General features: G+C 38.4%; 7 protein-coding genes across 7 annotated transcripts; 3 read left to right on the top strand and 4 right to left on the bottom strand.

Moving 5' to 3' along the window:
• Nucleotides 1–1,273: 1,273 nt before the first annotated feature.
• Nucleotides 1,274–5,479, bottom strand: PHYBLDRAFT_67772 (hypothetical protein; the record flags this gene model as incomplete). The annotated part of the gene is made up of 8 exons (XM_018441848.1): nt 1,274–1,497; nt 1,620–2,479; nt 2,561–3,234; nt 3,324–3,331; nt 3,433–3,479; nt 3,556–3,640; nt 3,740–5,086; nt 5,173–5,479. The coding sequence occupies 8 exons, from the start codon at nt 5,477–5,479 to the stop codon at nt 1,274–1,276; spliced, it is 3,552 nt and encodes a 1,183-aa protein (XP_018293045.1).
• A 993-nt stretch (nt 5,480–6,472) lies between these two features.
• On the bottom strand, nt 6,473–9,243 carry PHYBLDRAFT_167331 (hypothetical protein; the record flags this gene model as incomplete). The annotated part of the gene is made up of 5 exons (XM_018435627.1): nt 6,473–7,264; nt 7,395–8,308; nt 8,384–8,420; nt 8,493–8,672; nt 8,773–9,243. The coding sequence occupies 5 exons, from the start codon at nt 9,241–9,243 to the stop codon at nt 6,473–6,475; spliced, it is 2,394 nt and encodes a 797-aa protein (XP_018293046.1).
• A 371-nt stretch (nt 9,244–9,614) lies between these two features.
• On the bottom strand, nt 9,615–10,040 carry PHYBLDRAFT_102930 (hypothetical protein; the record flags this gene model as incomplete). The annotated part of the gene is made up of 2 exons (XM_018427746.1): nt 9,615–9,714; nt 9,838–10,040. Coding segments are annotated over 2 exons (303 nt in total), but the record flags the coding sequence as incomplete, so codon positions are not given.
• Nucleotides 10,041–11,488: 1,448 nt separating this feature from the next.
• PHYBLDRAFT_144359 (hypothetical protein) lies at nt 11,489–12,801 on the top strand (the record flags this gene model as incomplete). Its single annotated transcript, XM_018431198.1, has 8 exons — nt 11,489–11,521; nt 11,653–11,727; nt 11,809–11,937; nt 12,016–12,154; nt 12,222–12,301; nt 12,364–12,477; nt 12,549–12,659; nt 12,709–12,801. 8 exons carry the CDS (start codon nt 11,489–11,491, stop codon nt 12,799–12,801), a joined length of 774 nt encoding a protein of 257 aa, XP_018293048.1.
• A 1,301-nt stretch (nt 12,802–14,102) lies between these two features.
• On the top strand, nt 14,103–14,684 carry PHYBLDRAFT_167334 (hypothetical protein; the record flags this gene model as incomplete). The annotated part of the gene is made up of 3 exons (XM_018435628.1): nt 14,103–14,210; nt 14,316–14,472; nt 14,536–14,684. The coding sequence occupies 3 exons, from the start codon at nt 14,103–14,105 to the stop codon at nt 14,682–14,684; spliced, it is 414 nt and encodes a 137-aa protein (XP_018293049.1).
• A 1,881-nt stretch (nt 14,685–16,565) lies between these two features.
• On the bottom strand, nt 16,566–16,862 carry PHYBLDRAFT_144362 (hypothetical protein; the record flags this gene model as incomplete). The annotated part of the gene is made up of 2 exons (XM_018431199.1): nt 16,566–16,635; nt 16,693–16,862. The coding sequence occupies 2 exons, from the start codon at nt 16,860–16,862 to the stop codon at nt 16,566–16,568; spliced, it is 240 nt and encodes a 79-aa protein (XP_018293050.1).
• Nucleotides 16,863–16,954: 92 nt separating this feature from the next.
• PHYBLDRAFT_181019 (hypothetical protein) lies at nt 16,955–18,797 on the top strand. The gene has a single exon (XM_018438402.1). The coding sequence runs from the start codon at nt 16,969–16,971 to the stop codon at nt 18,685–18,687; it is 1,719 nt and encodes a 572-aa protein (XP_018293051.1). The 5' UTR covers nt 16,955–16,968; the 3' UTR covers nt 18,688–18,797.
• The last annotated feature ends 10 nt before the right edge of the window (nt 18,798–18,807 follow it).

Raw genomic sequence — 18,807 nt, forward strand, 5'->3', positions numbered from 1 at the left:
CCATGGCTCTTATTTGACCTTACTTTGTTGTTGGGCAAATAGGTTCGTTGCTATACAAGCGTCCTGTTATTAAAAATGTGCCTTTAGGTTTCTTTTTTTGGAAATGGTTAATTTTTTATTATCATTATATAATATATGTCTGTGTATAAGTGGTCTTTTTGTAATATTTGATCTCCGGCATATTCAGTACATCTCCAAATCCCCCTTCCTTATTGCCTGTCTTTTTTTAGACCCGCTTACCCATTTAGAGTTGTCTGTACGAGCTCAAGATCTCATTAAATAAAATAAAATATATTAAAATATTAAAAAAACCAAAAAAAAAAAAAAAGACTATTCTTTTCAAGAAACCTTCCTCGGCTTTGGGATTTTTTGGATCAGAGAATACAAATTGTCTAGAATTCAGAATGCATGGTGGCCCTATATCTGACAGATCGATTGAGCCTGAAAATTTTTCAATAAACCGAGAAATAAATAAAGAAAAGAAACGATATTTTGTTCTCTTTAGAGTCTTTATCCTTGAATCAACTGGCCATTTCAAAATCGAATAAACATAATTATTTTTATATATATATATATATAGGTGCGTGTGTTACATATATATCTGTATACACACAACTAAACACTATCATTAATATGATTACATTCAATAGGGGAAATAGATATATAAATAAATAGTACGCACAAGGTCCTACATACTATATATCTCATGTAATGTAATCTAATAAACGGGATATTTATTGATGCAAGATAACATCAATGCTGTGATGAACGGCTTGAAACCAGACTTTGAGATCAAAATTTTGAATATATTGCCAAGATCCTGAATTCAAGCAAAATAAAAAAAAACTCTAAAATATTGCAAAAAGGGCACAACCTTGCCGCCACATTTGTAAAATCTTTCATTTCACTAAACTTATAGTAGCACATTGATTTATGCATAAAAATTTTATATAAATCTTTTTACCCAAAGACCTATCCCTCTATACACACAATCTTAAAGGCTATAATGAATAATGAATTTGCTTTTTAGTTTTTTTTATTATTATTATTAATATTTCATTATAGCCTTTTGACTCATGAATCGTAGCAGAAATAATGATCGTAAAAATTAAGATATGGTTAAATTTAAGATAAAATATATATATAGATGTGAATATAGATATCTATCTTATATATACATATATGTTTTATGTATGTGTATGTATGTATTTATGCGTGTATAAAGTAAAATAATAATAAAAAAGCCAAATGAGCCGGATAAGTTTAAATTTTCCTAAGTAGGGACGATAGGCATACGCTTGCGACCATTAGTAGTGGGCCCCTTTTTGGCTTTTGTGTCAACTGCTTCGATGCCAAATTCATCGCAACGATTCAATGCCAGGGTCAATCGAACTGACATACGGTACTCAAAATCGTATTTAGTGCATGCCAAGGCAAGTTGCCAAAGCTGACGACTCTTTTGCGCATTACCCAAGCCCCAGCTTGTGATTCCCGATTCTAGAAAGCAAGAAAAAGATAAGAGATATGGATTATCAGTAACCATTATCATTATAATAGGCAAAGAGTACAATTCTTTCTTTTTTCTTTCTTTGAAATTTGTCACAAAATAGAAAGCTTACCCCAGTAGGCAAACGGTGCTACCCAAGTCTCATGCTTAATAGATTCCTTGTGGTCAATAATCCAATTGAGATGGGAAATGCATTCGGTGTATCGTCCCAACGTATTCAGGATCGATGATTTTATCAACAGCAAAACTGCCCGCTGGTCATAATAATTCGGTGGGGTTGTGGTTGGCACAAGCTCCCTCAGGCGAATTGTGTACTCCATCTTCTCACGCTCATAAATCAATTCAAGAGTCTCGTGAACTCTCTTGAGAGCCTTTTCAAGACAACCTTTGTCCATGTGCTCAAACCCATTCAACACCAAAATGAGTTCAAGGCCTGGCAGACTGAAATCCATGTCCTGGTAGCCACTGCGCTGGAAGAACTCAACCTTCTTGTGGACATAGGCATCCATGTACGTTTTCTTGGTCGGGTATTCCTTGGCCAGCTGTGGAACCTCTGCAAAGGCCAGAATGCCGTCTGTACGCTCACCCAGCATGTCCCGGCAGGCGCCAACAACGTATTTTGCGAATGAAGGCGACCAGTACTTTTCTTGGGCAAGATTCTCAAAGCATTCGGCAGCACTTTCCCAGTCAAGTTGGAGCATCAGGTTGACACCAATCTCATAATCCGACAATTGCTTCATCGCATGTTCAGCCCATTCTCCCCTGCTGGATTCAGCAGCAAAGTCGAACGATTGAGTAGACAAGGGAATATTACGGGCCACACGGGATGTGTGGGCCGCAAAGAATAGGAAGAAACAAGAGTTTGGATGGTTTTTTTGAGCATCCAAAAGGCATTCAATCGCAGGGCTCATGAGCTCTTTAGCGTATAACTGAGGAGCGAAAGAAGTAAGAACAGAATAATAGGTAAGCAGACTACAGAACAAACAAACAATATGTTAATGTTAATGTCTTATTTCAATTTCTATTTTTTTGTATGTTTATATTTCTTCTTACGCAAGAGAAGCCAGAGGCGAGCGAAGCCCTCTGCCTTCAAGACAGAGTTTCAGAAGAGCGAATCCAAGCTGCTTGTCACCTTTCCATCCAAAGGTGGAGAAGATTTTGAGAATCTTGGACGGCATAGAAGACATAAGGAGATGCACAGCACCAATTCCAAACTGGATTCCAGATACAGTGTTATGGTCTATATGATTGTTGTATTCTTGGCCCATGCGACGATATTCCTGCCACACAATACTATAGCTGTTGTATGCTATTTGTTTTAATGGTTGTTTGTTAGTCATTGTTTCTCTAAAGAACTCCTTAAACATTGTATCTGTATCTGTATTACCCCGACGAAGATTAAGTCCACATTTAAGGTAACCGATCACACTTTCTTGTGACATCTGAAGGACTCCCATCAATAGACAGCATTCGGCCTTTGCTACATGGGCACGGAGCACACCGTTAGGAATGAATGTCGGCGGGTCGTTGGAGGTGTCCTTGAGTGGGATAATAGGAATAGGCGAAGGAGGAAGACCGGTGCTACCAGAGCCAAAAGTGGCAAAATAATGGAAGACCGAATCCTTTAGAGGCTTTTTGTAAGGAGAATTATCGACTTGAGTTTTTCCAATAGTGTAAGCAGTGGCCAAGGCATTCATAGCAGAAGCCATATCTTTCTCATCAAAGGTCTACACATTTCATAAGAGTTTGATTAAATAAGCATATGTTACTCTTTGAAATACTCAAACTCTGATAGCGTCAATAAACATTTACTTACCATCATAGCTAAAATAATACAAAGTAGTATACATATATATACAAAAAATCCATTAAGTGACATGAACTCTTGTTTATATAAATTATCCTCCTTTTCCAAGCTTTCTTACCTTTAATAAAAGCCATTGCACCCAATCCCAATGCATATACAGGATCACTGGAAGATTTACAATCATTTCATAAGAAAGCCTTCAAAAACCCTCAAAGAAAAAGAATCGTAAGAATATACTTACATGTTTGCTTTTGTCTGGAATATACCCTTTGCTCTCATAAACTGGTTATCAAACAATAAATTGATTCCTTCTTGTACCGGCTCATCTAGAATATGTATTGATTAAAATTGTGTTTTAATAATAATAATAACAGTAGTAGTAGAAGAAGAAAAAAAAAACACCCTCTTTTGCTAGTAGTTCTTACCAGCTTTTTCTTGTTGTCTTGGTGTAAAGTCATTGATAGGAATACTTTTGATATCGATAGCTTGGATTGCGAGCGTGTTGTCTTTGAACACATCCAGATCAACAGGAGGCTCAATGGGAAACTCTAGCTCTCTTTCCTTTCTGGCCTCGATATCATTTTCCATATCATCGGTGGCTTTCTTGATATCTCTTGTGGGCTCTTTGTTGTTGTATTCACGTAAAGAGTCGCTAATAGCAGGTAAGATAGATCCAAGGCAGTCCCTGTCATCATCATCAGAGTCACTCGAAGTACGCTCGCTTGGTGCCTTGGATACTTTCTCAGGATCACTATCTTCGTCAGATGCTGTTTGAGAAATAGCAATTCCACTGTCTCCACCGTGAAACACGAGCTTGTCATTATCACCCTCAGCGCCATCTGTTATAATTAAAGGGGTGACACCTTTGCTGTCGTCATTTTGCGGCTGTTTTAAACTTTGGAGTGGAAGATGGACTACACCAGCTGCAGCAAGTACAGATGCCACAGCTGCAGCAACTGCAGTGCTTTGATCTTGCTTAGTAGCCATGTTCTCTGCAGATGTCTCCAAAGCAGTTGTCTTTTGAACAGTATCTTGCTTGTCGTGTGGGAACTGAGATGCTGTAGAGTCATGTGTTGTCCTAAGCGTTTCTGATCCGAAATTTTTGCTTTTTTTTAAAATGTCATTGTTCGCCACCTCTGCCACACCCAAATCTTGTGAAGAAATATGCACTTTCTCTGGGTCGTTTTCGGATTGGTTCTTTGATACAGGTGTTACACCCACAACAGGCTGGCTTAATAAAGTGTCTGTGACTTTGGGTTTTGCATGCATTTCTTGGCCTGTGATTTCATCCTCTGCAACAAATAGCGTTTCCTTCAAAACCACATCTTTTGGGTCAACGGCCGATGTATTTGTGGGTGTATGTACATCGTCTTCATTGGTTATTTTGGCGACTTTGGTTTCCAAAGGATCTGCTGTTATTTCCTTAATATTTGGGTGCACAACCGATCCAGACATGGACTCGATAGTAAGGCCTTCAATTTCTGTAACAAAATCAGGCAATTGCTCTTTTGCAATAAACATCTCTTTCCTATCCTCTTTTGGGTGCGGAATAGTACTGCTACCACTAGTAGTGACCGGGTATACTTTTGCTGCTGTGCTTTTTAGAGGAGAATCATCATCATCGTAATCATCTTCATCTTCCAAAGAGTCATCATTATCATCATATGCGTCCTCAAAAACTTCACTTGCAGAATCAAGACCATAGAAAGATGAAGCTCTGGACCTGGATGCGCGTGGTGTAGCCACATCGCCGTTTTCTTCCCCTTGAGTTTCTATAGTGGGAAGATTACAAAAAAAATTATAATGAAAATCAAATCTTACTTAATATCAGCAGTGTAACCGATGTTTTGGTAATTACCATTGGTCACTGCTTTTGGAGTGTTTTCTTTGGTTTTGGTTTTGGTTTTGGTCGGAGACACAGGTTCCTGTGATACCTCGCAGCTCTTGCTTTGGTCCAGCTCTTCCTCAACACTGATCAGACTAGGATCAACTTTGGCTAGGTTGGTGGAGGAGTCCTGCTTCTCAGAGTCAGTAGATTTTTGGGAGTCTTGAGATTGGACTGATGCGATAGATTCTGGTCTTCCAGCTGGTCGCTTGATGCTGATACCTCTCCAGGGGGTTTTCTTTGCAGGAGCAGCGACTGGTTTAGCTGGACTTTTTGCCATAGTGTGGTTAAGAGAAGAAGAAAAGAGTGGAAGGGTAATAGAGAAAGAAAGTGAAGAGAAGAAGATTAAGGTGAAAAGAGAGAAATGAAAGGCTAGATGAAGTTGAATTGGAAAGAAAGAGATGTTATGAATCAAGTTTAAGATTATTACTATATTTTATTTTCAAGTCACCATATCTAATATTTATATCACACATGCTGAAACTCCCACTGGATTTACATTAATGGTTTATGCTTTTAGTTCTTGTCTCTTGTAAGCTAATGCCAATTGGCTTATTGATATATTTCCTTCATTTATTTTCAACTACCCAGAAAAAAAGCATGCCTTCTTAGAGGACCGATAGATCTATTTTGTCACACATTCATGTGAAAAATAAATTCAAATAAATTCAAATAAATTCAAGTCAAAGCAATTCCAAAGCTTAATTACAGCCAAAATAATAACATTAATATTATTATTATAAAGCGCACTCTCACGCTTCCTGAACTTCAATATTTCTCAAGTACTTTTATAGATGTATATAAATGTGTATATGTTTGTGTTTATGCAGTCAAATCTATAGCTCTATTGACCTTCTTCTCTCATCCTTCTCTAGGTAATGAAAAGATACAAGAAGCTAATGAATACCATATATGTGTCTGTAGTCTAGGCAAAATAATAATAATAACAACAGCAAACGAATCAAAACCCAAGAAAAAAAAACCAAAAACCAACAAAAAAAAAAAGGAATTGAGTAGAAATATTTACAAAATATAAGAAAGTATAGTGAGGAAGAAAAGAAAAATAAAGTAAAGTAAAGAAAAGATGGCTAGTAAAATTAGTAGAGTATCCAAACCACCTCTTCCTTTTGTCTTTGTCTTTGACTTTGCCTTTGTCTTTGTCTTTTTTTTTGTCTTTGTCCTTGTTCTTTAGATCTCTTTCTCTCTAATTTATCTAAAGGAAAAAAGGAAAGAAAGAAAGAAAGAAAAAGGGCATTAGACCGCCTCCGACCATCTAATCCCATCGTCTCCTATCAAAGTCTTCGTCTGGAGAACCTCGCCGTGAAGAGCTTGCAGAAGATCTATAGTAAGGAGGAGATTGGCGGCCACCGTAGTAACGATGGAAACGGTAAGGCGGTGGGGACGGTGGATGACGGTAGTAAGATGAGTAATAGTAATTTCCTGGGGGACGGAAGGTGGAGGCTGACCGGGGATAGTCAGGGAGGTAACGGTCGCTGCCAAGGTCGTGGGAACGGTATGATCTATCTCTACCATAAGGTGACTCATCTCGGCTGCGACGGTTGTAGTAGTAGTAGTCACTCGCACGATGCGATGCAGGCCGGCTAGCATCATTCCTCGTCGCGGCGACTTCTGAACCGATGTCCAACATATTGAACGCCGGACTTAGCGAGGTCGAAATTATATTCTCTCTACGTTGATCTAATTCTCTATTGGGAACCCAGCTGTCTCTTGGTTCGTTTATGTTGTCTACTTCTTTAACCATTGATTCTGGGGTTATCTGAGCAGGTTCGTCTTCTACTTTCTTTGGGATCTTATCCTCCTCTTCCTCTTCTTCTGGTTCACGCAGGGTATCGAGTGAGACGCTCGTAGCTCGGCTGTCAGACTTGTCATCCACAGAGTGGTTGAGGGGTGAATCCACAAACAATCGTTTTTTCTTTGAGATCCTCGCAGCAAAGCTAGGACCGTGTGTATCAATAAACTTCTCAATCTTTAGGCGACGTGAAAGATCCATTCCTTGAAACTTTTTTGAAGAATTTGACTCTCGATCAACAATATGGTGTGTAATCTAAATTGTTATTATTTTTAAGAAGATAAAAATGATAAAATAAATACACAATGTTCAAACTGCTATTTGATACATCTTCTTCTTCGTCTTTCTCATCATCACAATCATAAGCATAGTAACCACCACTTACTTTGCGTGCCAGCTCCTTGAATAAATGTCTATCTCCATGCCAAAGAGCAGATTGTCTTGTACTTAGATATTTCGTCACAACCTTGCCAACTTCTTTTTTGATTTCTGCCTCATCAAAACCAGCGCTATCTCCAAGAGGTGTTGCATCAGTACTCGTAGAAGGCGTCGTTAGGCGAGGAGACCGATCGGTTCTGCTTGCTGGACTTTCACTACTGGTATTTCCGTTCTTCTTCTTCTGTGCGTCCATAATCGCTCGTTCGACTAGTCCAGTGAGCTGTGCTTGATCTACACCTTCGATAGAGCTGACCCTCTCTTCTGGAAAGTCCCACTGCGATTTTCCAGTTATCTTGCTGTAGTAATACACCGTTCCGTCTTCGCAAGTCGCCATTCGCCAATTCAAGGGTAGTTTGCTGGCAGCAACTGGGCTTGGTGTGCTTACTATGTGCATTTGTGATGGCGTGGTTTGGGAAGGGTTGTCGTAGTAACCTGAGGATTGAAGTGAATTGTTGTTCATCGAGTCAATAAGTCTAGAATCTGATTCTGATAAAGAAAATCCTGTGTCAAAAGCGTCATTTTCTACTCCACTATTTCCATTCATTTCTGAATACAAATAGCGATTAGGTTCCGGCTGGGTTGGCGAGTCGGTCTCTGTTGGGCGGTTGTAATATTTGTGAGATAAACTTGGAGCATAATCTAGCATTGCACGTGGGGCGGTTGGGATGATAGGTACAGGTGGGTACTGCAACTTCCAATGAATCTCTTCGGGTGTTGCATACATCGACAGGTATTCAAAGTAGTCGTCGTCAGGATCAAAGAATTCGCGTGTGGAGCTGTATCTTGCCCGCTTGTTCGTCCGTAGTAAATATGAGCCGTAGTCGCTGTCTTCTTCATCCTGACTTAAGCCCATTCTTTCCTCTAATATAATAAAATCTGGTTAGATTGGATATTTTACTTGCTTTGTGTATGTGTACAGAAAGTCTATTCACTCACCAAACGTCTCTTTGTGTGCAGGTTGTGGCTCCACATACTGTAACCATAATGTATATTAATATATGTTTTAATATAATTTATGGGTTTCCATGCAAACTACCTGTCCTACCATTCTTTTTGGGATTCTGTAGATACTTTTGAGGTTTTCCCATTTTTCGATCAGAGCTTCGGCCATTTCACTAATCTCTTCGTCTTCATGATTCGTGAGTTTCCTGACTACATCAATCATCTTACAATCCTCTAGCCCATTCCTGTTGGCTAGTGGCAATTGATCCAGGACATGTAGTACCTAGTAAACAGGACCAAATATACATACAAACATACACAGTAATTCTATTAGTCATCTGTAATCATATCATTCTTTCTTTCCTTTGATATCCAAGCCTAACCTTCTTTACGATATCTTCGTCATTCTTCCATTCTCCAAGCCAAAATTTGAGCATCTTTAAACCATGTAGCCACAAAAACTGTTTCAAAACCTCTTTTCCTCGGGATGTGTTTGGATTTGTGAGTTCGAGACGACGGAGAAGTTTGTTGACCAGATGCGCTTTTCCAACTGAGTCCAGCATCTTCTTCACAAAGGTCTGTACTTCATCTGGATCTTGGAGGGGTTCAGAATGACGACGGCGATGTCTCTTCAGGTTCTTTTTCTTTGGCCAAGACGACTCTGTGCTATCCGATTCTTCTTCTTCCTCTTCTATTTCTTCTTCACTGGGTGATACCTCACTCTCTTCAAATTCATCACTCTTTTTGTCCGACGCACCAATGAACCCCTTACAGTTTGGCATCCCACAATAGCACTTTTGGGCAACCGCACTAGACATGTCCTTGTCAGTCTTGGCTTTCATGATACTTTGCATTTCGCTTACCCGTAACGCTCAAACTTGTAGTCAAATGTCAGTTCCTCTCCTGCTCTAACCGGACAATCAGTGAAAATGCCAATGCGCATCGTTTTTCCGACTACCCATTTCTGTGTGACACAATTGGGATTGCAAGAATGATTTATAAATCGCGCAAGGCAACCTTTTTTTGTTGCATCGATGATCTAATTATATTATATAATTTTTTTGTTCAAAAAAAAAAGGGTGTCATATTATGTACAAGGTATTATTATTTTAAAGAGAAAAAAAAATTAGAGTCTAAAATGGAACTTGTATATTTTATTATTATTATTATTATTATTATATATGTATGTGAAGAAAATTACCTCGTCTGTTTTAAGAGTCATAAAGTAGTAATGCTCTAGACCTTCCTCTTCATAGTCTTTGGTTCGTCTGATAAATTCAATGTTTGGGATAACCTCCCCAATATACTCCATAATGAATGCATTTCTACAAAAGGACAATACGTCTTAGGGTTACCCAAAATTCAAAATTACATTCCCTTGCATTTTGACAGATTCATCCCCCCCCCCCCCCCCCCCTTCCTCCCCCCCAAAAAAATTCATAACTTACGTTGGTAGATCTGTCAAAGCTCGTAGTCCAAAGCCCTTTTTTTCCGTCTGTATAACATCCACCCTTGCGTATTGACGTAGTTGAAATCTGCGATTACGACAGAACCGGCCACATGGACAATCGTCAACCATGCACTCCATGAACATTAGTCTGTTGATACAGGTGTGATCGTCTCCACATGCTTCACTGGGATCATCGATGTCGGGGTCATATTTGCATTCGCATGGCATCGATTCTGAAGCGATTGATTTGCCAGTTGCCGAACCGAAGTAAATGTTAGCAGGAATGTTTTCGTAGGTCTGCATGGCGTCAGCCGTTGCTGACGGGAGCATATCAAAGGGTAATTCTTTGTCGTCCTGGAACTCATAAGTCTGCGATTCCGTTTCCATGACGATTGAGAGTGTAGTCCAAAGGACTACGCGAACATAGACGGAGAATGCTGCAAAGTTCTTTTATTGGTTGGTTATAGCGAATCAAAATAAAGCAAGGAAAATTTTTTCGATAAAATGTCTAGGATGCGCAATGATTTGGATACTTTCTATGCTGTATTTTGAATGAAGCAATAAAGAATTTTTATCTGTTTCAACAAGACGAAGTATTTCTACTTGTTCAGGTCTCTCCTTGTCATCCAATCTCTTGCTCTGTTGAGAACCCCCTTTTTTCTAAAAAAATAAAAAATAAAATTACCGTAGCCAATCGGACTTGGGAACAATAGAAGCAATCAAACAAGTTAATGATTTATATTAAAGATCTTGTTTGATATAAACATGGTCCAAGAAGTATCCTATATATTTTTCTGAATAAAAAAAGCATATTATCCTGGCGATTATAATCAATATACACCGTTAAATTAAATTAAATTAAATTAAATCGAATTGCATTGAATTGTATTGGATTATCAATATTATTATCATTATCATTATGACTATTTTATGCCTGGAAAGAACGATAGATTTGGTACCACCAAGATATGCAAAAGATAAAATTGATTTCATTTTTTTTTCCTTTTCATCTTATACTTTTTTTTTTAATTTTTTTTTTGCTTGTGTTGCATCGTCTTAAATTCTAGGGCTGACTAACCCTTCAAGACAAGGAAGCTCATATAACCCATAACATTCTTCTTTGTTACAAAAAAGAAAGTACATAGCATACATTACCAAAATAAGATGCTAATTAACCATGAACTGCATTATATATATAATGTAATATTTATTAATACTTGTAAGTATAACATGTTCTCTCTACTGCCAAATATTCGAACAATAATAATAATATCAATAATAATAATAATAAATTCTTTATTTATACTTTGAGCTTTTCTGCCCTAATTCTAATACTGCTCTTATCATATACATATAAAAGTAAAATATAAGGTAAATAATATATCCTAGAAAAAAATTAAAATCAGAGTAGAAAATTTACCCTCAATAGTCATTCTACAAGCATTCTTTCTGAATACAGCAGTATCTATTATGTATACCAAAAAGTGTATAGAAAATAAAATAAAAATAAGGTAGCCTAGCCATTTGTTCGTGAAACCCATTGTTCGGTCTAAGATTTAAAAGGTAGCAAAGCCACCACCTTCCATAAAAGGAACAACAAAGGACCTGATTTGCAGTGAGAGTCCAAGTGTGAATGTAACATTAACAAGATGAGTTCAGAAAATCATGTAAAAGGTCTCCAAGTAAGGTTGTTAAAAATCCAAAATCTAAAAAAAAAGAAAAAGAAAAGAGAGACAGAGAAAGAGAGGCTAAATTTCAAAAATTCATACTTACCCCACGATGCATTGTACTTGACAGTACTTATGAATTGAAGCGACAGGAGAAGATTCTGGAGAACCAACGCATTCTACAAGAGCTTGGCTTGTCAGAAGGAAAACAAAAAATGGCAGTAAGACTATAAGAGCTAAAAGAAAAAATAAGAATACGGCTTGTAGTCCTTCGCATAATATACTGAAGAACTTTTTGACAGAATTTTCCAGTAGTAACCTCGTCTCGTAAAAGGGCAAGATATGTCAAACAAACCTCACAAAATACCAGAAAAACTGTCGAAGTCTCAAGAGTTTCACGGCGACTAAAAGGAGAAGCTCCAGAAGAGATTGTAAGGTGTTATTATTGCTATTATTAATATTATTTAACAAAGAGTATCTGCTTTCTGGCTGAAACATATCAATCATAGATGGAATTAGATGAACTTTTAGACCAAAACGATCGCCTACGCCAGGTAGAAAGTATGGCGGAAACTCGTATACAGCAAGAAAACACGAAAAAAGAAATTGATAAATTAGCTGAGCACATAAGTGTACCTTTGACACTAGGTAAGACGCGTACTCTTTGCTTGACAATATAATCGGATATGTATTAAGACATCAAATTACTCCACAGCTTCTATCGGCACCACTATCTGGGAGCTGGGAGAGTTGTATACAGGGAAAGGGCGGTCAAAGTACTGGAGTGGTAGATCGGTAATTTATTAAAAGAGTTCTAATGATAAGGTTACTGACGTTGTTATTCTTCACGAAATTAGTGCCGTTATAGACATCCTTATCCTATTGGTTTCCGTGCAACAAAGGCACACTTTGGCAACGATTATGCCATGGTAATTGAAAAGGGTCCCGATGGAGAAGGCCCCGTATTTACTGTAAGTCTAGTTTTGTTCTCGCTGGTAGCATGGAAAGGTAGTAGCTACTAAAAATCTAGCTATCTTAATAGGTTCAAGTCAATGGAACTGGAACAGTATTTAAAGGAGCAACACCCACAGGTCCTTGGACAGAAGCATGTAAACGCAGCAAATCACAAGGCACGCGTGTCAGTGGCCCATTGGTAAGAATATACGACAAAATTTATACTTTATTAACCATGCTATGTATAGTTTCATGGCTTTTCTGATCTTATAACAATGTCATTGATTCAGAGCCTGGACGGGTATGATCTGGCATCCGAACCAGAAAATGAAGACGCTTAGGATCAATTTCTTTTGTACACAAAAGAAAAAGGTTCCTTTTTTTTACATATACATATATATGATGTATTCAATTTATTTTGTCCTTTGCATTTCTAAAATTTAAAAGCATGAAGTTATCCACAAGAATAGAGCCTTTACATCGTGCTTTTATCTTAATACCTTGACATTTTATAGCCATGCTTTACCCGTAAACCCGCTGATTAATTTGATAAAAAAAAATTGCAATTGACCAGTCATATGCACACATACATATTACTAAAATACTGTTAATTTCAGGGTCAAATTACAAAGGTAGAAAAGATGGCTTTATTAAGCATGCTAATGTTGGATGAAATTAATTCCACCAACTTTACTAGTACCTGACGAAAATTGTATTGCCATTTTGGGGCACTACACAGCGCCATGAATGAGTATAAAGATGGTCTTTGAGGTTTTAGTAATATTGGTTTTGTAGTGCAACCAGCTATTTTGGCACTAGATTACACAAACTTACCACGAATCCGGAAAATTAATTTTTAACCGGTCAATGCTCTTGTACTTTTTTTTTACTATTATTAATATTAATATTAATATTATTAAAATACAGCTGATAGTGCCAAAACTCATGGTTGATTCATGCTTCTATTATGTACTCAATACCTTTATTCCTTCTTCTCAACTTTGACTGAAATTTTAGCAATACCTTGATTTAATAAAATGATAATTAAAATGCCAAAAATGAGCCGTTTCCTTGCCTTAAATATTTATATTTATGTATATTGCTTGAAGAATTGATCCATAAACGAATGAATGAATGAATGAATGAATAGTTAAATGATATTCAATAAAAGAGAAAGAGAAAACATATCGATATAGTCAATATAATGACTTTGGGCACCAAAACAAAAACAAAACTCCCTTGTAGTGCCCGACCCTATTTCTGTCCAACCTTTCAACTACCCAGACTGACAAATCATCTTCATACAGCCAAAGACAAACCCCTACCCCCTGAAATTAACAATGGGAAAAAAATCAACCTAGGCAAACAATTTTTTTTACATTATTTAGAGGTAAAAATTCACGCAATTCTTCTATCTCACTTAATATGTATGCCCCAAATCTTCTGTAAAAAATAAAAGTTCCCAAGACAAGGTCATCCAAAGATCCGAGACGAGTTCCTTTTTAAGCTATGAAGTATTGGTAAAGCCAATCGATATAAAAATACGTCACAAGCCTATGTCACGTGAATTACTGGTATAACGCATGGATCTTTGGTAAGAGTGTTCCGCACTGTTTTTTTGATTCTATTCTTACAAAATATCATGTCGATCGGTGCTCTACTTAAACGAACAGCAGCTTATACCACATCCGCCCCCTCTACTTCCAATATCGGATCAAAACTACGCTTAAGAAAGGCGGCCCTTACACTGGTATGACTTTTGGCCGTACACGATGGATTAATAATCCAAATGTTATTATTGTTTCACTCACCCTCCATGCGATCTCGACATCTTGCATCGATCCTCTTTTAATAGACACCAGCCGCAGTTAATCGATTAAAAGACCTAACTAAGGGGCCGAAACCACAATATTTGCGTGTAGGCGTCAAGCAAAAAGGCTGTTCTGGTAACTCTTATATGCTCGAGTTCACAGATTCCAAGGGCAAATTTGATGAGACAGTATCTCAGGATGGTAAGTAACACAGGAACCACCCATGCTTTTTTACCAGTCTCATTTATTCATCTTATTTTTCAGGTGTCACTGTTCTGGTTGACTCAAAAGCATTAATCACAGTCCTTGGATCTGAGATGGATTTTGTACAAGACAAGTTATCATCGCATTTTGTATTCAATAATCCTAATGCAAAGGGTGTTTGCGGCTGTGGAGAATCCTTTGCTGTCTAGTCCATTCATATCAATTTCACATTCTTACACTCATCAGTATTCTTTCTTTATTTTCTGTTTTTTTCTTAAAAAAAAACTCTTCTGTCAACTTCATTTACCATAGATCTTTTTTTTTATTGTATTTTTGCTGCCCTTTTTATTTATATTTATATTTATTTATATTAATATTTATATATTAGAAAAAGGACCTTTTCACACTTTAATATGCACAAAATAATACTGTATTATAATATTCTTAATTTTTATTTTGATTAATACTGAATGGAAACAATGGCAAATCATCTATAGACAAAAGCCAAAATTACAACAAGAGGTAGAAATAAATCCATGTAAATATTATCTCGATAGGATGTCGCAGCTGACACAAGGGGAAGATTTGATGTGGCAGTGGCCGAAGGGCGGGGGATGGCTGCTGAGATTGACATTGAACGTATGGCAACTGAACTTGTGGGGAGAATCGAGGCGGTGTTTAACATTGTTCTACTTTCGGAGGTTTCAGTCAAGTCAGTCAAGTCAGTCAACGAAACACTCAGTCCAAGACTATTGACTGGTAGGGATCCTCGGGCAGCATTAGGCATCGGCGTTGGATTTGCCGGTCTGTTTGCTACCGGAGGTAATACAGGCACAATGGGCGAAAGTGGTTGTGGAGGTAAAGTGGGTGGCAACGCAGGAACAGGAGCTGGTACAGGAGCAGGAACAGGAGCAGGTGTAGGGGGGTTTATTTCAAGAATTGGAGCAGGAACCGGAGCTGGTACAGGAGCTGGTACCGGGACTGGATACAAAGCTGGTAAAGGTTCAGCCTTTACCTCTGAGATTGGTGCAGTATTGTCAGTTGTGGTTAAGCTAGGTGGTAAAGGACCTTGTGAAGGGACACTTTCTACATTATCTGTTTCAAATTTGGGTGTAGTAGGTTGCGTTGCGACTGAAGAGATAGTGTCTCCCGTAATTGATCCAGCCAAAGGATCAATTTCCACCCCAGGACCATTAGTTGCAATATCCGTATTTTTTGTACCAGAAAGAGCACCCCCAAGTAAAGCATCTACCGGTGCAGCAATGCCTATAGTACTCAACAGACCATTCAAGGGTGATGCATTGGCTTCAAGTGGTGATCCGGGAGCGACAGCTGTATCTTTTGCTAGCGTAGTATCCCCAACAGGAACAACAGACGAAGGGGTTCCAAACCCAGCTTCTTGAGCAGCTACTGCTGAAATTAAGAAACATAAAATAGCATTATGATGTTTGACCATGTTAAAGACGTAAAGCTAAAACAAAATACTCTACCTTGACAATTTATAGAAATCTAATCGACTAATCAAACTTTGATAAACTGAAGGATCTACACACGATCTCAAAAACCATGCCAAGAAATGCTCCAAAATGATAAACAACAAAATGAACGGGGCAATAGCTAGATCCATCACTTTAGTTTATCACAGACGACGAAAATCTTGATTTGTTATTGATTTGATTATACCAACGTACTACTGCCTGTTACATTAAACACATCTTTATATACAGACATACACATAAAAAAAACTTAATGTTTGAGGTGATAATGATGGCAATTCTGACATTAATAAAAAAAATAATAGACCAGTAGTTCATACATGCTGTACATGTGTATACTATTGGTACACCACCACTTCTTTTCTTTTTTTTTTTTTTAAAAAAAAAGAGTATATATATATATATGTAATTAATAATAATGATAACGACGGTAATAATAATACTAATACTAATAATAAAAGGTATTTCATTTGATGCCTTGTTATTATCGTTTGGACAGGCTTGTAGAAACAAGTCCTTTGATAATATACAAGACTTTGTAGGTACATACAAGTTATGATCTATGTTTATAAGAATATCACGCGGCAAAAATTCCTATCTCTGTAAAGGATCACCATTCTGGTCGTATTCTGGTGTCACCTCTGTAGTTGGCTTTCCTGGGCATCTGCCATTCATCCATTTCGTTGAGTGTTTTTCGTATCAGTCGAAACTTGTTACTTACTTGAGAAATAGTCTGGGAATAGGGGTACATTCAATTTTTGATTCCACCATTTCGCACTGGTACTGAATCAGTTCATACAGCTTGCAATCACTTGAAGATGCAGTCCCAGCAAGTGATCCACCCTTGACTGGTGCAGACTTTGTCATGGGGCTCTCATCGGAGGCGGACATGGAGAGAAGAAGTGTGAAGACGCGTGACTGTGAGTAAGCAGCCCTGTTAAGTTTTGCTTTTCGGGGTATTGTCAAGCATCAATTGCTTGGACCCCGAAGATTCGACATGGCACAATCCTTTCGTGCTCTACTCGACCTTTGTAAGCGAAGAGGTTTCCTCTACCAATCAGCGGAAATCTACGGTGGACTTCGAGGTGCTTACGATTACGGACCGCTGGGCGTAGAACTGAAGAAAAATATCCTTAATTCTTGGTGGCGCCAGAATGTATACTACAGAGACGATGTAGTTGGACTAGATACAAGTATTATCACACCTCATCCCGTTCTCAAGGCATCGGGACATGTTGATGAGTTTACCGATCTACTCGTTGACTGCACATTAACCAAAGAGCGCTTCCGACCCGACAAAGCACCCTCAGTCAAGTTCCTGCCTTTTGCAGAAAAGCCCGAAAGTGGAGAGATTCCCATTGAAGCACCTGACAAAGAAACTGCAAAGGCGTGGCAGAAAACCATTCAAGAACAGCTTGCACCTGGAATCGTGACAAGTGTACATGGCAAAAATATTCACCTTCATGTAAAAACGCTTGTTGAACCCAACGAAAATGGAGAGGGTGGAAGTATCACTTTTAAAGCCAACGGTGTACCAGAGCTTAAGATTTGTTATCATGGCTATGTCGAGCCTACCACAAATTCGCCCTTCTTAACCGACAGCAGACCTTTTAACTTGATGTTCAAAACATTTTTGGATCCTATTGATCCAATCGAGCGTGTGATCCAAACCACCAAAAAACACGATGTGGACAGTAAGCAGTCTACTCGGGAAGCTGTAGATGAAGTTCTCCGTCCATCAACAGTCTATCTTCGCCCAGAGACTGCCCAAGGCGTATTTATCAACTTTGAGCAAGTAACACGCACAATGAAGACAAAGCCTCCATTTGGTATTGCTCAGGTTGGAAAATCATTTAGAAATGAGATCAGACTTGAGCATGGCATCTTCCGCACTCCAGAATTCGAGCAGATGGAACTGGAATATTTTGTTGCACCATGGGAGTCTGGCCATTGGTTCTCTTATTGGCGTCAACGCCGCTACAATTGGTGGTTAGAACATGCATGCTATCCCAAAAATTTCCGTCAGCGCGATCACGGAAAGAATGAGATGGCACATTATGCGACTGGCTGCACAGATGTCGAATATTTATACCCGTGGGGATGGGGCGAGGTTGAAGGAGTGGCCAATCGTGGCAACTTTGACTTGACACAGCACATCAAGAATACGAATGCCAACTTTGAAGTAGTAGAGGATGAAGTTCGTATCTCACCTAATGTGACAACGGATCACTCTTTAATTCCAAAAGAAAAGCCAGCGCGTTATGTACCCCATGTTGTGGAGAGTTCTTGTGGACTGAACCGTGCAATGTTAGCATATCTGTGTGACGCCTTCCACCAAGTTGTGGATGAGACAGGCACCAACAAACAACCTCGTACTATTCTTAAACTTGATCCTCGTCTAGCTCCCATCAAATGTGCCGTCATGCCATTGACTGGCAAAGCCGAGTTTATGCCTATAGTAGAAAAGGTTGCTAAATCTCTCAGACGCCAGGGCTGGTACACTGTCGTAGAATCGCAAAAGTTGAAGATCGGAAAACGTTATTATAGACATGATGAAGTAGGAACTCCTTGGTGTGTGACAGTAGATTTTCAGAGTTTGGAGGATGGCACTGTCACTCTTCGTGATAGAGATACCGGAGCACAACAAAGATTTGCCTGGCAAGACGTGAAGAAGCACATTGGCGAGAAGTTGTCAGATGCTGATGATGATAATTAGTTTTACAATTTTTATACAAATTTATAATCGCTCTATTCTCTCGCTTTTTTTTAAAAAAAATCTTGACAGAGAAACTGCCATCATTTCGCAAGGTGGCTTATTGACTCTTCTTCTTCTTTT

The sequence above is a fragment of the Phycomyces blakesleeanus genome, assembly GCF_001638985.1.
Source record: "Phycomyces blakesleeanus NRRL 1555(-) unplaced genomic scaffold PHYBLscaffold_8, whole genome shotgun sequence".
Taxonomy (NCBI): Eukaryota; Fungi; Mucoromycota; class Mucoromycetes; order Mucorales; family Phycomycetaceae; genus Phycomyces; species Phycomyces blakesleeanus.

Bases quoted from the DNA above. Each gene is read 5' to 3' on its own strand.
- PHYBLDRAFT_181019 (XM_018438402.1), top strand. From the start codon at position 16,969: ATGGCACAATCCTTTCGTGCTCTACTCGACCTTTGTAAGCGAAGAGGT.